General features: G+C 39.9%; 1 protein-coding gene across 1 annotated transcript in view; it reads left to right on the forward strand.

The window, feature by feature from the left end:
* The window catches only part of LOC104492420 (potassium voltage-gated channel subfamily KQT member 5-like), a gene marked incomplete at its 3' end in the record, with an annotated part of 42320 nt that overhangs the window by 13783 nt on the left and 11802 nt on the right, over positions 1-16735 (forward strand). Inside the window, exons 6-9 of the mRNA XM_010134978.1 lie at positions 602-697; positions 4035-4129; positions 5663-5689; positions 14183-14403. Of these exons, the coding sequence (XP_010133280.1) occupies positions 602-697; positions 4035-4129; positions 5663-5689; positions 14183-14403 (439 nt within the window). The remainder of the gene's footprint in view (positions 1-601; positions 698-4034; positions 4130-5662; positions 5690-14182; positions 14404-16735) is intronic.

Below are 16735 nucleotides of genomic sequence, written 5' to 3' on the forward strand. Positions count from 1 at the left end.
AGTCACATTTATACTACTTTATTCAGAGGTAAAAAGGCTAAAAGGGGAGATGTTTCAGCAGCACCTTTTTTTCATAGCATATAGAAGGAACAATGGGGATTATGTAGATGGGAAAGGGTGAGAAGAAATGGACAATCTGTTATGCAAGGCGTTTTCTAACTTTACTAAAATCAAAAGCTATAATAAGCACTTCATATACAGACTTTGAGGTCCATAATATATCTGGCGTATCTGGCAGTTGGTAATTTCATCATTCCTGGCTTAAGTTCCTCTGAATGTCCCTGCTTGATTTGATATATATGTATATTTATGTATCTCAATGGCTTTTAGAGTTGCAGGAGCATAGGGTAGCACAAACCCAAGCGATGGTTGGGATGCGCGGTCATTGGTAGCACCACAGCCATCACTACTTCAGTAAGGAGTCTCCTGCTTCACCATGAAAGGGGCACTGTTGTTAAGCCTTATACTGTCACGTACTGTCATAAATGCATTAACTGAAGCAATCATGTGGCACAACATCTTCACAAAATCTTCGTAGTTAATCATGTATATTTGTTGAAAAAGCTACCTACATAATGACAAATGGCATATTGTGTTGCAGGGCATCCTTGGCTCAGGATTCGCATTAAAAGTGCAGGAACAGCATCGCCAGAAACACTTTGAGAAAAGAAGGAATCCAGCTGCCAGTCTAATTCAGGTAAATACAAAATTAGTGAAAGAATAAGAGTGAGTGATTTAAAGTACATATTGGAGCACATTTTATTATTTCAATTTGCCAGAATTGTGCATATAGCATTTCTGTGCGTTAGTTTTGAGTTCTATCCATGCTGAAGAAATGAAGTAGATATCAATTGCATGTCTGCAGTTAGCAAATTACTTGAAAAAATAGAATTGCTCCCTAGACAACCTAACGAACAGCACAGCACTTTAGTATATTTACACCCTTTACTTTATTAAGTTACTTTTCATCTACTCTAGGTTTCAGAGTGCTCCAATGAGTGAAAATGAAAAGCGTCCTGCCCAGAGAATTGCTTTCTCTATTAGTTAATTCAAAAGCTGGAAATGTCAGCACTAGCAATTCCAAAATGTCTAAAACTATCTGAAGTGCTTTCAAGTCCAGTGTTGACATGATGGTGCAGATTAAGGCTTGAGAAAGGTTTTTTGAAGCAAAAGTGGCATGATAAGGCCAGATTGGATGGGGCTTTGAGCAGCTTGGTCTAGTGGAAGGTGTCCCTGCCCATGGCAGGTGGGTTGGAACAAGATGATCTTTAAGGTCCTTTCCAGCTCAAATCATTCTATGATTCTACAATACTTGTTAAACAGCTGTTTTGCAAGGGGTTTTTTTTCCTTAACTTACAGTCCTAGTTAAAAATGAGAAAATCCTCTAAAGAATGGTTTTGCACCAACATTTACTCTACTTGATGCATTGTAAAAAAAAAAAGGGGGGTGGGGGAAATAATCTTCTAGTGTCCTAGTTTATTTTCTTGAGATCCCAATTGTTTTATGTGCACAGTTTTTTTAATTCTGAAACAATAAATCCAAATAAAGAAGCTAAGCATGAATATACTAGAGTTCCATAATAAAGTTCAGAATAGATGCCAGGCTATCTTTGAAGTATTCTTAAAATTAATAAATGTTTTTCATTATTAGTCTTCAATGATTATTAAATAATCATAAATAACAAATCAAATATTTATATTTGAGATTTAATATTTATTAGAATAATTACTAAATATAAATCTAGTCCTTTTTTTATCTATTGTACTGTAGAATGAGTGTCTGGGTTACTTTCTAACACATATATTCTAATATACTTCCAAGTTTGGTTGCCAGATGAAACACACAATAGATTTATGTTTTGGATGTAGCTCTTCTTACTGTTGTATGACAGTTCAACCAAAATGTTAGTAAGACAGCATGCTAAATAGATTAAGAGTAGCTAGCTGACAGATTTCGTAACATCACTTTCAATGGGCAAAATCATTGTAAGATGAAGACATTTGTGGTCGGATCCCATGACGATGGCTGTTCAGCATCTACACGTTCATTTTCACGTTCAGCATTTTGAGTGATCTAGAAATTAATATAAAATTGCTGATGAAGATATTGCTGATGGAAGCCTGGAAGAATAGGAAAGATGAGGTTAGGCACAAGGGAATGAGCCTGAGGATGATCTGGTGACTTTACAGAGTGAAATGATTCCTACCAAACATCTTAACACACCAAATACAAAACTTGATCTAGAAACAATGAATTCATACTATTACAAGAGGCTTCTGTCCCAGTATTAGTGACTACTCTGGAAAGGGTTTGACAAAGGATGAGAAACACAGAGGAAAAAGAGTGGGAAAGAAGGGTCAAGAGCTTCATACAAGTTCCCAGTGTGTTACTCCAGCCGGTTTATTACAGTCCTTAGATACAGAATCAGAAAAGTAACAAGTAGGAGAAGGCTGATATTACCACTGTGTATGGTGATACTGGTACTAACATGCTACATATTGACTCAACAGTTTGTAAATGAGACTGGAAAATTGGAGAAAGCAAAGAAAACATTGGAAAAAAATTAGTCCAGGACTGGAGAAAATTTCGTGTTCAGAAATGCAGGGTGTGCCTGAGCTGCATATCAATGTCTGCAGTAACAGCGCCCAGGCTTTTTTTAATTGTCTGTTGTGGATGTTGGTAATGAACTACCATGGAAATCAGAGTGCTTTAGCTCATCTTTATAATGTCTATTTTCTAATCAGTTACTCTGTAGAATTATTCTGTGCTAACTCCTCTGTTGCCATAGATATACTGTCTGCTAGAGCCTTTACCGACTTAAAGATAGCTGAAGTATCACCACAAAAAACCTGAAATGCTTCATATGGATATGCTTTTCTCAATTTCTTTACCTTATAAGATATAGTGTGAATATTTTTTTAATACAAAAGTCCAGAGAGGAAGTGCTGGAACTTACATGACTATTTAATGTAGCAGGCAGAAACATAACAAATATCTCTGGCTATAAGTCAAAACCAAAGAGTTTCCAGTTGAAAATAATGCAGAGATTTTCGACAGTGAGTGTGATCAACCAGTGGAACAATCTACAAAGTGACAGGTTCTTCAACTGTAGATGAAGACTCGATGTATTTCTGGGAGATATGCAGTAGGAAAACACGGGTATTAGACTCCATACAAGAATACCTGGATGACATTTAATGGTTGGTGATATACAACAAGCACAGATATGCAGCTAGTACAAATTAATATAGTTATGCTGACATCAGGGAAGTTGTTCCAGTTTCTAGAACCAAGGATCTGACTTACTATCTACATGCAGTTCAAAACCTAAACAGCGAATATGTTTTCAATGCTATGTTTTGGTCACTCACATTTGAAATTATTTGTTTCCTGTTCTTAAACATCTAGCAGTGTTTCAAGCCACAGAGAATACTTCTCAATACATTTTGTCTGGTTTTCATTATCATTTACAGAATGTATAATAACACTTTCTTCACCTGACACTCCAAGTTTGTGTGGGTGTCCCCTATGGGCTTGTCACAAATAAATCACTGCAGTGCTTTTTTTTGAGCACCTTTATGTGCTGAATAACTTCTGGTCCTTCCACAAAGCCGGTGACTCTTACTTTACTGTGTAAAGTGTATTGTGACTGACAGAAGTTTTGGCAGGTTTTTACTGGTATTTCCTTAACCAACCTATTAGAGCACATCCCAGTCTGAGCAAAGTCCCCTCTCTCCATAATCAGTGCGGTGGCATTGTCACTTCATGTTCTTGGTTCCTTTGTGCTTTTCTATTGTTTCCCCATACCAGGCTTCTTGGCGGTTTTATTCTACCGACGCCAGCCGAACAAACCTGACAGCCACCTGGCGATATTATGAAAGTATTCTTCCTCCCCTCAGGCATGTATCAGTGCTATGAATGATAAAAGAAAGCCGTGATTTGTATTGGTTACTAATCTGCTTTTCAATTTTTTGTTTCATCCCCTGCTCCCTCTTGCCTTGTTTTTTCTTTTTTACCATATATCCTGCACGTAGTGTGTATGGCGTAGTTATGCGGCTGATGAGAAATCGGTTTCCATTGCTACCTGGAAGCCTCATTTGAAGGCCTTGCATACCTGCAGCCCTACAAAGTAGGTACAAATATGGCAGCTGGTGCTGTTCTCAATGTCTGTTCAAGCTTATAGAGAATTACTATTTGTCTCTTTCATCTTGTTTTGTCTTATTAAGTATTCTCATTACAAACTCTAACTAACAAATCAGATCAATATTATCTAGGAGCCTAGTACAGAGGGACAAGTACATTGCCATTTATCTAAGAAATATCACTGAGCACAAGCAGTAGAAACAGTTTCCCCAAATTTCACTCATATATCAAGGTTAATGTTTCGCCCAATTCCAAATTATCTCTAAGGAGGAAAACATTAAGTTTAATGCAGAGCTTGTCCCTTGATTTAATGCTATTTTTACACCTATGCCTTTGTATGAGGCTAAAGCTACAGATCCACCTTTCCAAGGGAAGAGAGCATTGTGGTATTCTGCAGGATAATGCACTGGGGAATTTGCTCCTTTTCATCGTAACTTCTGATAGATATTTCCTTAGGGCAAATTATATCCCCAGTTATTCACACAACCAGTGGAAGATGACTAAAAAGTCCTGATGACACGATTTGGCACACAGGAGATATTTCATGTCCCAGCTTGGGTGAGAATTCACAGAGCGCTGACACCCAAAGACTGTGGAGTACAAGATTTACCAGAAGGTAGTAAGACTGATGCAATATAAGGCATGAATCAGGAAGTAAAAGTTACTCAATAAAGATCAGAAAGGAGAGTGATAAAAGCCTTATGGAAAAGCTCTGATAAGCCTTTCATAACAACATGTTGTTATGGCAGTCAGTGCAAGAGAGTTAGTAGTTTCTCTCAAAGCTGGGTGATGAACATCCACATGACAGTGAAAAGGTAATCACGTGCCAAAAAGCTCAGCCAAAAAGAGATTTGGCTGGATACCCAAAGCTGATCTTTGAATTTCAAAGACTTGACAAGACCAGAGCCACGAGTTATCCATTACTATAACTGTAATTCCAAAATGCTTGTCTAAAAGGAGCTTTTAGATTAAAAGTTACATGGAATATTGATCTTTGACATTTACATACATGAACAGATTGAAGGCAACATTGGTATAAATGGATGGATATAAAATTACATAAATAAGGAAGCTGTATCCCACCTAAAATATTCTAAAATATGACTGTCACTCAAAAGTGCATCTACTTATTATTTTAAATAAGCATATTGCTGTGCTATCCTAAAACTAAACCTTTTTATTTACCAGAGATAACTTTATCTAATAAGAGCCTACAGCTTTCTGTTATATGTGTGTCAGCAATGCATTTTGCCCAAGTGCTTTGCCAACTCAGTCTGCAGTGGTATGTACTAAGCATGTTATGCATGTGTTAAAACAAGTGAAAAGTTTCTTTTTCAGAAGCATTGTAGTTACAAATCTTGCTTGAATGTTTCTTGTGGTTGCAATGTAACGTGTTTGTTGTACACTAATTAACATATCCATTTATGTTTATCGCATATCTAACATCATCTGTAAGTAGGTAATGTGATTACTATCTGCATAACAAGTATGTTTTTCCTTCCCACTCCCTGACCTGAAGAAAAGAACAAGGGGAAGCTTCTAGCAGGTTTGTAGTTTCTTTTCTTTCTTTTATCTGTGAAATCACTGCTTCTTAATGGTTTTAGATGTCTTAGATTCTTTACTGTAGGTTCAGTGAACTGCAACTGTTATAACAATCACAAATTGCTTTTTTTAAACTCATATTTGTTAGACTAATGTTGCTGAGATTTGCTTTTTTGTCCCAGATTTCTGAGGAAGAACTAGGCAATTTTTTACTTTTCTAACCATATTTTTTAACTTTGAGGGGGGGCACTTACTTTGAACAGGGTCAGAGTAGAGAGTGAAGGAACCTCACCAGATCCAGCTCCTGGGCAATGATGTGGCCCCCAACTTCTGCCATAAAATCCATGCTCACAGTTTTCAGGAATCACAGTGGAACTTACAGGCATTTGGTTTTGTGAATAAGCCCACCAGCCCTCTGCCACAGGGGAAGGACACCCCAGCAGGACTAGTTGGATGTCACCTTGGCAAGGGTCTGTGCTGCCCTGCAGGAGCATCCTCAAGGATTCCTCAGTGCCATATCTCCATGTTGCTCGCCTTTTCCTGCTGCCCCTCCTAAAGGGGTGTTTTGGGACATGTCAATTGGGAGGAAAGCACCACCGCAGTGGCTCACCTCCTCCTGGCTGCATGGTTTGCACTCTCCAACAGCCCTGTTTGGGTAGAGGATGCAGCCTGACATTTCTCCTTAAACAAGCCCCACCACCGCTGGCGAGGAGGACAGGTGGCGTTTCCACCCAGCCTGGATGCCAGCTGAGGACCGGCTGGAGGCAGGTCTTGGCAATACTATCCTCACTGGGTAAATAAAGCCCTGGAGATGTACAGTCACGCAGCAAGAGGAAATGCTGCTCTTTGCCGTAGTTATAGCTCGAATCCTTAGGGACAGGAAAGGACTCTGTGGCTGCAAGAGAAATTACACTAGCTCTGAAACTCATTAGGGATGGGAGTCCGCAGGCATTCGGCAGCCAGCACTGCAGTATCGGCACGTTCAGAGAATAGTGGAGTTTACCTCTGACCAGAAACAGATAAAAAGCCAAGAAAAAAATGTTGTACTGTGGTTCACAAACTCTTCTGGGTTATTCAGTCAGGGATGAAAAATCTTTGCACCGATTACCCATGTCCAGATTGCTTCTCCAGCATCTGACTCCTTCCTTTTCCCTGATGTGCATGTAACTGCTGTTAGTGTCGCAGTAACTCAAGGGGACTGGATTTGCTCTGAGATGTCCCCCAAGAGCACTTCACCTGCTCTGTCAATTCTGTGACATTTCATATACGTTACCTCCATAGACTTGCTAGCAGCTTATTGCTCTCATTAGATTATTACAGCCTGATCAAAACTTTTTGCACTCATCAGCCCCATTTCCTACTCCTTCAACAGTGACATTTAAAATTGACTTCAGCTCTTTTAAAGGTGAAACTGAAGCTGGGAGTAAATGAGTACTGACCTCCAAAACAGTGATTCATGCAGAGGGGGAGGTTATTCCCAGTTGTACCTGTGAGCACTTAAAGAGGAAAATTTACTTAAGCTGGCTGTCAAAACCATATTGCATGTTTCGTGCTAGTGATAACTGTTGTACAGGTTTTAAAAGCAGTCAATGATTTAGTCAGATGTTTTAACTTTATTTTCACTGAATGGAAGTTTGTCCTTCAGAAACTTTTAACTAATATGTCACCTGCTGCAAATTAGTGTAGGTATAAAAATGAACGAGTTAACTCCTGAGATCCTGTTCTACAGCAAAAAACCCTACAGACCACTCAGTGCCTTTTAAAAAAGGTGTGTTTTGTCAGTGGCTGTTTATGGTTCTTATGCTTTGTTGCTGTATGTTTGTCTCATCTGAAATACATGTGGTCTATGCGGTCTTTTGTGGTAAAAATGTAAATGCAAACTGCTGCAACGTACTTTGAGATAACTGTCCTCAACTATTTAACTTCTTTCTTACTGCAATGCTGAGTGACTTGCATGGAATGCTATGTGAACTAAGTAAGCTGCTTCTTGTTTCACTCTTTAAATGAAGATGTGTTTGCACAAGTAGTGCATTGGATTGCTTTCTGAATATGCTCTTTGCTCTATACTCCATTCTAATAACAGTGGAGATACTTTAGGTAAAAATTAACTATTTTCTTTCCTACCAAAATGACTTTAATGTTTACAGAAATGAATTCTTGTGTTTTGTCCTGTATAGACCTACAGTCTTTCATTAGGTAACTAAATGTTGCTGTGCTTTTGAGTTGAGAGAGTTGTGTTTATGAGGCTGGAGCTTCATTCTGATTTTAAGAAAAATATGTATGTTGTATTTCTTGAAAATATTATGCACAAGTATTCTAATTAAATCATTTGTCAAGAGTAATGTTAGACAACCTCTCTGGTGTATCCACACTGTAAATGAGATATTTCTATAAATCAGTTCTAGAGTTCTGCAAGTCACTGAAAAAGCCTATATGTTCAATTCTCCATATCTGCAAATGCACACGCCGAATGTAAATAGTATTATGTGTTCAATTATACAACGTGGCTGAAATACTTCCTGTGCAGGAAACTAGATCAAGACTAGACCAAGATGAGTCTTAAATACATGGGTGTCTGCAAAAGATGAACATCACACGTCTAGTGTTGTAACTAGTGATCCTGAATACAAATTCACTATTCAGACAACTCTCTCTGGTGCAGCAAGAAGGAGTTTTGCCAGTATAGGAGCTTGGGGGAAAAACTCACCCCTGCTTTGAGGGAAACAAGTAAATTGCACTCTGGAATTCTCTCCTCCTCCTATGTCATATCTGTTTCTAAAAATAGATTTAATGTAAAATCTCTGCAACCACGATATGAAAAAGGAATTGCTAGTGATGCAGAATCTCTCCTGAGGTGGAAAGCCTAACTCCTTACCTAGCAGTGGAATGCTTAGTAACATGGTCCTCTATTTCCCCTCACTCCTAGTAAGCTTTGTAGTAATAAACAGAAGCTCTTCAGGATGTACACCCCTCGGAAACATAGGTATTCAGCATCCTGTCTATTCACATGATGTTTGAGAATGCCAACTAACATCAGGTGCATGATTCATTTACTTGCCCTCTTTAATGCTTTAAAGTTTCCTACTTCTCCAAAACAGGTTTCTTAATTTTTTTATTTTTAAGTGCTTGTAATTCCTTTGTTGCTTGTTGCCTGCTATGACATTAATAAAGCGGCAATAACACCAGTTCTTTGAAACTCCTCCGGTCAGACAATTGCAGCGTGCAGCACGCCACTGTTTCCCAAAGCCCAGTTCCTCCTCTCTGCCTGAGACTTGAACTTTTAGAATGCATTACCTGCGGAGATCTAAAACTGGAGTTAAATATTTGGGTAAAGACATTTCCTCAAGTCCAAGAGAATTTTTATAACCGTAGCAGTTGAGTTCTCCATCTAATAATTACTGGGGAATATTAAGCTGTAACACACCAGGTAATAGTCAAAATGTGCAATTGTTAAGAATATCCTTGGATGCAGCCCGTGGAGGCTGTGCTTGCGTCCTGCACTGGAAAGTAGAGGAATGCATGTGAAATCAACCATTTGCTTCAGCTGAATTCTGTGGAAATTGTGTCTCTTACCAAAAAAATGGTAATTCCTAGATGGATGGATATTATGGGAAGAAACCCTTGATTTTATAACTCAAGCTTATTACAACTTTTTTCTTACTTTTTAAAAACAATTTAGAAGACAATAGAAGTACAGACTGGTGATAGGAAATGGAGATAAAAATTAGTTTCTCTTAATCTGGAAACTGTTTTGAAAAAAGAAAAAACACACAAAACCCTTGAACATTTAATTTTTTCATGTCTGATGACTGAACTTCAAGACATTATGTCCCTGAATTCTTGTTATTACTCATTGAAGGTATGAGATATAACACTACACATTTCTTGGGATCATAGTCCTAGCATGAGACTGGTGGAGAAGTCTTGAATGTTGGCACTTGAGGCCTCACTGTACTATCCATTGCATTTGCGTTTGTTCAGCTTAGGCTTGGTAAGAATCAACATTTGGATTTATTTGAAGTTAACTGCTGAAAATTGGCAACTACATTTGCTTGGAGCTATTTGCCATGGATGATAATTTTTGGCAGGTTTTGCTTCTGTCTCGAGTCGAGATCCAAAGCATGTTACCTCACACTCAGGCCCTCCAGCTAATTCTTGGTTCATTTCAATTTCTTCCTATTCCCCCCTCTGCCAGCAGCTCAGTATGAAAAGCTGAAAAACAAATTACAAATTGTGACTCGTGGCAAGCGGTAGTGCTGCAGGTCTGAGGCTGTATCAGGGCAGAAGATAAACTTGACCAGAAATGCAGGAAGGTAGGCAGGGAAATAAGGGAGTGGGACTGGGAGCCAAAGAAATGCTCAGTTAACCAAAAAGTATAGTAACGCGGTCCAATGAAGACAGACAGAGCTGTGAGTATGGGAGAGAAAAGCAAAGGCTTGTAGACATTTATCAATTAACACAAAACCTTACCAAGTCTAGTCATTTGGTCCAGCAGCAGTGTTCGTTCCTGCTGCAGTGAAACTACAGTGACCTCTAGCGTCCCTGAGCACCTCTTCCTTTATACACCAAAGATGGGAAAGACAGAGTTTTAAAAAGAACTAGAAAGTCCTTTGCTTTCCCAGGGAAGTGAACTGCATATGCATGTACTGACAGAAGGAATGAGCGCTAAGATCCCACAAGTGACCTTTCAGAAAGCAAACCAATAGAGAAAAGTCACTTGCTTTTTTTCCCACAGGTGGCAGTTGCAATTGATCACTAAAAGATGCTGCAAAGCTCCAGTGTTATTGATATGAATATATTTCACAACTTGCAACCTGCAAGAATAGAAGAGCAATAGGGCCAAAGAGATTGTCATTGCCAAGGAAGATTGTAGTAAGAAGTAAACATGTCTATATACTTAAACTTTACCTTGTAAGGTACAAGAAATGATGGACAGACATCCAAAAGAATGCCGAGATGACTGATGATAGCTGTGGTTCTCTCAGATCCTCGTCATTTAGGTCTGATTCAGGAACCTGTGCAATTTCAGAAAGCACTTGGACATCTGTTTCCCTGATTCTTTCACATGGTTTTTGCCTTTTTCAACTTAAAAGTTTAGGAGTACTTCTAGAGATATGCGGATTTCCAATGGCCATTAACAGGTTTACATTAATTCAAAGGTTTCCTTTCAATATCATGTGAGAAGGGAGGAGAAGAGGTGAAGAGAGAAAAATATAATAGGCTAGGTTCTGCAAGAAGTGAGAGATTTTCAGCACAGCACTGAACGGTGCTAATCCAACAAGCATTAAATGGGAGGAAAGAGCCCTAAAGGCTTCAGTGGCTACTGACTCAAGTGCAGAATGCCCAGAGATGCTTGAAAGGGCATAGGATTATATTCTCGCTGTATCTCTAGCACCATCTCTACCACTATTGCAACAGAGACTCAAGAGCCAGGAACTGTACAGCCTGTAAGGACAGGGACTTCCACTGTGAGAAAAAGCTTGGACAGGATGCCCCCAAATGCTCAGATTCAGTTATTCCTTCATGACCTGTTATTTCTCGTATATACAGAAGGGCCCCATGGTAGCGTGCTCCCAAGGTCAGCAGCTTTCTTCTTGCAAGCGTGAATTCTCCACTGCTGCAAGTCACACATACAATTTGTGCCTGCGCGGAGTAGGACCCAGTGACTTCAGGAACATTTCCCACCAGTCTCAAAATAGGAACAAGGATCCAAGAAGTGAACAGCTATAACCAGTGTCTTTGGAGAAACTCTCAAGATGCAAAACAGAGTTTCCAAGCCACAGGGGCTGCATTCTTCTCCACAGTGCAGCATCCTCTGCATGGACCTTCGGCATGCCAATACATTGCCATTGCTACAAGGCAGATTTTTTTTTTTTTTTTAAACTACAAGGTCTGCATTTTCAATTAATGTTTTCATTCTCAGTGTTGCACTTTTGAAAAATGTCTCTAGTACAGATGAAGTATCTACTGTCCCTTTCACCATTGCCTCATTGCTTTGATTTGGAGAACTAAAGATATTCAGGTTAAGTAGCCATTGTATACAATTCAGCTTTTATAAATGAAATAACAATGTGTACAAATCATTTAAAGGCAGACATTGCTTTCATTAGTACAAATTGACAGAAAAACATGTGCTTTTAAAATTTTTTTTATTTTCATTTTTATTTTGGAGTTAATGGGATTATAAAAATATGGTCTATATTGATAATTTTAATGGATATTTTACCAATTTTCATTTCCTTTTAATTAGTGCAACAGGAAGAAAGCTGTCCAGAAACTTTTTTACTTAAGATTTGTCAAAAAAATATAATTTCATTTCATACTTCAATAGCAAATACAATTTGAGCCATAAGAGGAGTTAAAAGAAAACACAGGGGACACATGCCTGGAAATAATATCTATAAGAAGTCCCTTTTGATTCTGTTGCTCATGCTGTATAGTATGACAGTGCAATAATGTGGTTAATAAATATTTTACAGTTTGTATTTCCATTAAGTTGTACAATGCAAAAGATTCCTGAGCTGAAATGTAAGTCAGTCTTGAAATGTAATTTGTATTGAAAATTAAATTCTAGAACTCACTTTTCTTTCAAAGAGTAGTTTCTGTGGGTCTTTTGTATTGCATATGCAACAGCACTCAGTACTGCAGGTCTGGGTAAAAATTTGCAATGGCAATAGATAACATTTCCAGCACCATGATGTGTCTATTTCAACAATTGCTTACTTTGGGCAAGGGAAAAAGGGGATTACATTCAGAAATTATAATAAATTAATTCTTTCAAGTGATTCAACATGCCATATAGAAACATTTGTCTAATAATCTTTCCACTGATGTGCTCATTTTTAGTGGTCTTGAAAATTATCTCTTTACAAGCTTTCCAGCATGTGCTTTGCCAGCTACAAACTATATCCTTTCTGCTCTCGGTGATGTTTGTATTTGTATACTGTGCTGTGCTGTGCTGTGCTATGCTATGCTATGCTATGCTATGCTATGCTATGCATGGACAAAGATATCTGATTATCTCAACATTTCACAGACACGGAAGTTTATAACCACTTTCCATTTCATTTAATTACATATTAACACTGTATTTTCAGAGTGCAGTAGGTTAAACATCTATGAACCACATAGTTCACGTTAGCGTTAGTTAATTAGCTGCAGAATTCATTTCTGTTGAAAACATCTTGTGGGCATGCTGAAGTTAAATGCAAAGATTTTGAGAATACTAGAAAGTGTCTTGACTTCTAATACAGTTATAATACAGACAGTATTTGCTATAGGTGCTTTAAAAGCACCCCCAAAGTCTCTGCCAGGGCAGTAGGACTGCAAGATCCAGTAACATCATACCATCAGCAGCTACTGCATCGCTCCCCTTGCAAGAACAGGACCACTGATCAAGATGACCATTCCCTTGTACGGGCAATTGACCTTAACCTTGTAGATAAAACAAGGTTTCCAAACCTTGGAATCAGACTTGCTTTCTGTTTCCGCTTTGTGTCTTCTGCTACAGGAAGAGACAAACAAAGGCAAAAATGTTAAATAATGAAGAAGCACAGGCAGATAGTCAATGGTGACCACAAGCTGCCATCAGATATGTTTGAACATGAATAAAGGTAATTTAAGCACTGGGAAGTAGAAAATCTACATATCCCACATTTAGCTGACTGACTGGAGGGCAGGATTATAAGTACAGGAAGGAAAAAAAATCCTCTTACTCTTGGCCAACTCTAAGACCAGGGCCACTATTGATTCAGCAGTCACAGTTATAAGCTTGGCTGGGCTCTTGTTTCTGTCCTAAAACACCTATCCAATACCACCTGCAGGTAGTAAGCTCCCAGCTTAACCTCCATCAGCGCCTTTAGTGAGCATTCAGAGTATCATTACATTTCCACTAATTAGCCATCACGCTGTATCTTGGATGTTTTGTTAATTTTGGTTTTGTCTTGTCCAAGTAAGTACAGTAACAAGGAATTCTGGATATGAATGATGACTAACAATGCATATGAAATGTTGGAAGTGCCATATCTTGAAAAAGCATGAATATACTAACAGGATCTTTGCCTGCTAAAAAAACCTGCAAACAATACTACATGGCATGCAGTAGTGATAGAATACACTTTGTTCTTTTTTATCTGAAGAGATGGCCAGAAATGCACTGAGCTGGTCTGACTAAGATGGGTATAAACCTCTTTAAAATTCAAGGAATAGGAAAAAAAATCTTAGAGATTAATGTATAATAATTGTTTGTTTCTTCTTGTAAATTTTCGTTTCCTTTATTCTGTACTATAAGACAGACTGCCATTGATAATGCCCCTATCAAAAAATAATTACGTTAAATCAGTTTCATTCCCAAATGAAATATATTCGATGCAAATAAAAGTGCATAAGACAGAGATTCATACTATTGAAAATTTTTAGAAATACTTTTTTATCATACAATAGGGAAAAAAATGGAGTGATGGAACTATGAAATAAAATATATTTCTCTTCTTCAAAGTCAAAAGCTAAGTTTCAAGGAGCGGGTCCGGATGGCCAGCCCACGAGGTCAAAGTATAAAGAACAGGCAGTCTTCAGTTGGAGATCGCCGGTCACCAAGTGCTGACGTTGGTACCGAGGGCAGCCCAACCAAAGTCCAGAAGAGCTGGAGCTTCAACGACCGAACCCGCTTCAGGCCCTCACTGCGGCTGAAGAGCTCACAGCCCAAACCCGTGGTCGACGGTAGGAATTTTTTATGCCTTGTTTGCCATTGCACTCTGCTCCCAGCCTGCTCATGCTCTTGCACACCTGCATTGTGAATGCGATCTGTTTTTGGAAAGCAGAAGGAATTGTTATTTGGGGGCAGAGACACAAGGAAGCTATAGCCTGCTTCAAAGAGCATGCCAATGTGATTTTTTTTCAAATAAGAATTCTTGGGTCAGTGGAGCATAGGGAGCAACTAGTGGAAAAGGGGATCACTAGGGAAAATCACAGATGGACTAAATGCATCCCATGGCTTTGGCGGCAGCAGCTCTGCCATCATGGCCACTCTCCCGCTGCTGGGCTCAGCTGCTGCCCAAAGTTGCTGCCTTTCGCTGGTGGGCCACACACCATGGGCAGCCCTGTACTGAATGCACCTTTGCCACCTGAGAGCTTAGCTTGTACGGCCCTGGCCCCTCAGGCAGAGGAGCTTGCCCAGAAGCTTCCACCAGGGATACAATCACCTGCCACCAAGATGTATACTATAGAGTGCTTTAAGTTGCTGAGCATAATGATGGTGATGATAGGATTGAGTGTTTGTGGGTAAGAATCAGAGGGAAGCCCAATCAGGCAGGTATCATGGTGGAAGGATTGAGAGGCAGAGGAAATATTCTATAAGCAGCTGGGAGAAGTCTCACGATCACTACCACTTGTTCATGTGGAGGACTTGAACTTACCAGATGTCTGCTGGAATTACAATGCAGCAGAGAGAAAACAGTCCAGGAGGTTCCTGGATTAAGTGGAAGACAACTTCCTGACAGCTGGTGAGGGAGCCAACTAGGGAAGGCTCCATGCTAGACCTGTTGTTCATGAACAGAGAAGGACTTGTGGGTGATGTGAAGGCTGGAGGCCGTCTTGGACATAGTGATCATGAGATGGTAGAGTTTTCAATTCTTGGGGAAGTAAGGAGGGGGGGTCAGTAGAACTGCCGCCTTGGACTTCCAGAGGGCAAACTTTGACCAGTGTAGGAAACTGGTTGACAGAGTCCAGTCCTGAAGGGAGGCAGTCCTGAATGGCAAAGGAGTCCAGGAAGGCTGAACACTCTTTAAGAGGGAAATCTTTAAGTTTCAGGAGCAGGCCATCCTGGTGTGCCATAAGACAAGCTATGGGGAAGAAGAACAGCGTGGCTGGGACTCAGAAAGAAAAGGATAATATATGACTATGGAAGAAGGGGCAGGACACTCAGGAAGACTACAAAGACTTTGTGAGGTTATCCTTATTAGGAGGACCAAAGCTCAACTAGAACTTACTCTGGCTACTGTTGTAAAAGACAATAAAAAATGTTTCTATAAAGAAATTAACAGCAAAAGGAGGGTTAAGGAGAATCTCCATCCTTTGCTGGGTGTGGGGGGAAACATAGTGACCAAGAATAAGCAAAAAAGCTGAGGTTTAATTGAATGACTCCTTCACATCAGTCTTTAATAGTATGACCAGATGTTCTCTGAGTGCCCAGCCCCTTGATCTGGATGACAGGGATGTGAAATAGAATGAAGGCCCCATAATCCAAGAGGAAATGGGCAATGACCTATTGCACCACTTTGATACACACCAGTCTACAGTGCTGGATGGAATCCATCCAAGGGTGCTGAGTGAGCTGGCAGAAGTGCTCACCAAGCCACTTTCCATCATTTATCAGCAGTCCTGGCTAACAAGGGAGGTCACAGTTGACTGAAAGTTAGCAAATATGACACCCATCTACAAGATGGGCTGGAAGGAGGATCGAGGGAACTACACGCTTGTAGGTTTTAGTAAAGTGTTTGACACTGTTTCCCACAGCATTCTCCTGGAGAAACTGGGTGCTTATGGCTTGGATGGGCATATGCTTCACTGGATAAAAAACTGGCTGGGTGGCCAGTGAGAGTGCTGGTGAATGGAGTTAAGTCCAGTTGGCAGCCAGTCACCAGTGGTGTTCCCCAGGGCTCAGTATTGGGGCCTGATCTATAATATCTTTATCAACGATCTGCACGAGGGGATCTAGTGCACCCTCAGCCAGTTTGCAGACAACACCAAGTTGGGCAGGAATGTTGATCTGCTTGAAGGTAGAAAGGCTCTACAGAGGTATATGGACAGGCTGGATCAATGGGACAAGGCTAATGGTATGGGGTTCAACAAGGCCAAGTGCTGGGTCCTGCACCTGGGTCACAACAACCCTTTGCAATGCTACAGGCTTGGAGAAGAGTGGCTGGGAAGCTGCCTGGTTCAAAGGGATGTGGGGGAGCTGCTTGACAGCCAGCTGAGTATGAGCCAGCAGTGTGCCCAGGTGGCCAAGAAGGCCAATGGCATCCTGGCTTGAACCAGGGACAGTGTGGCTCAC

The sequence above is a fragment of the Buceros rhinoceros genome, unplaced genomic scaffold, assembly GCF_000710305.1.
Source record: "Buceros rhinoceros silvestris isolate BGI_N320 unplaced genomic scaffold, ASM71030v1 scaffold8244, whole genome shotgun sequence".
NCBI lineage: Eukaryota > Metazoa > Chordata > Aves > Bucerotiformes > Bucerotidae > Buceros > Buceros rhinoceros.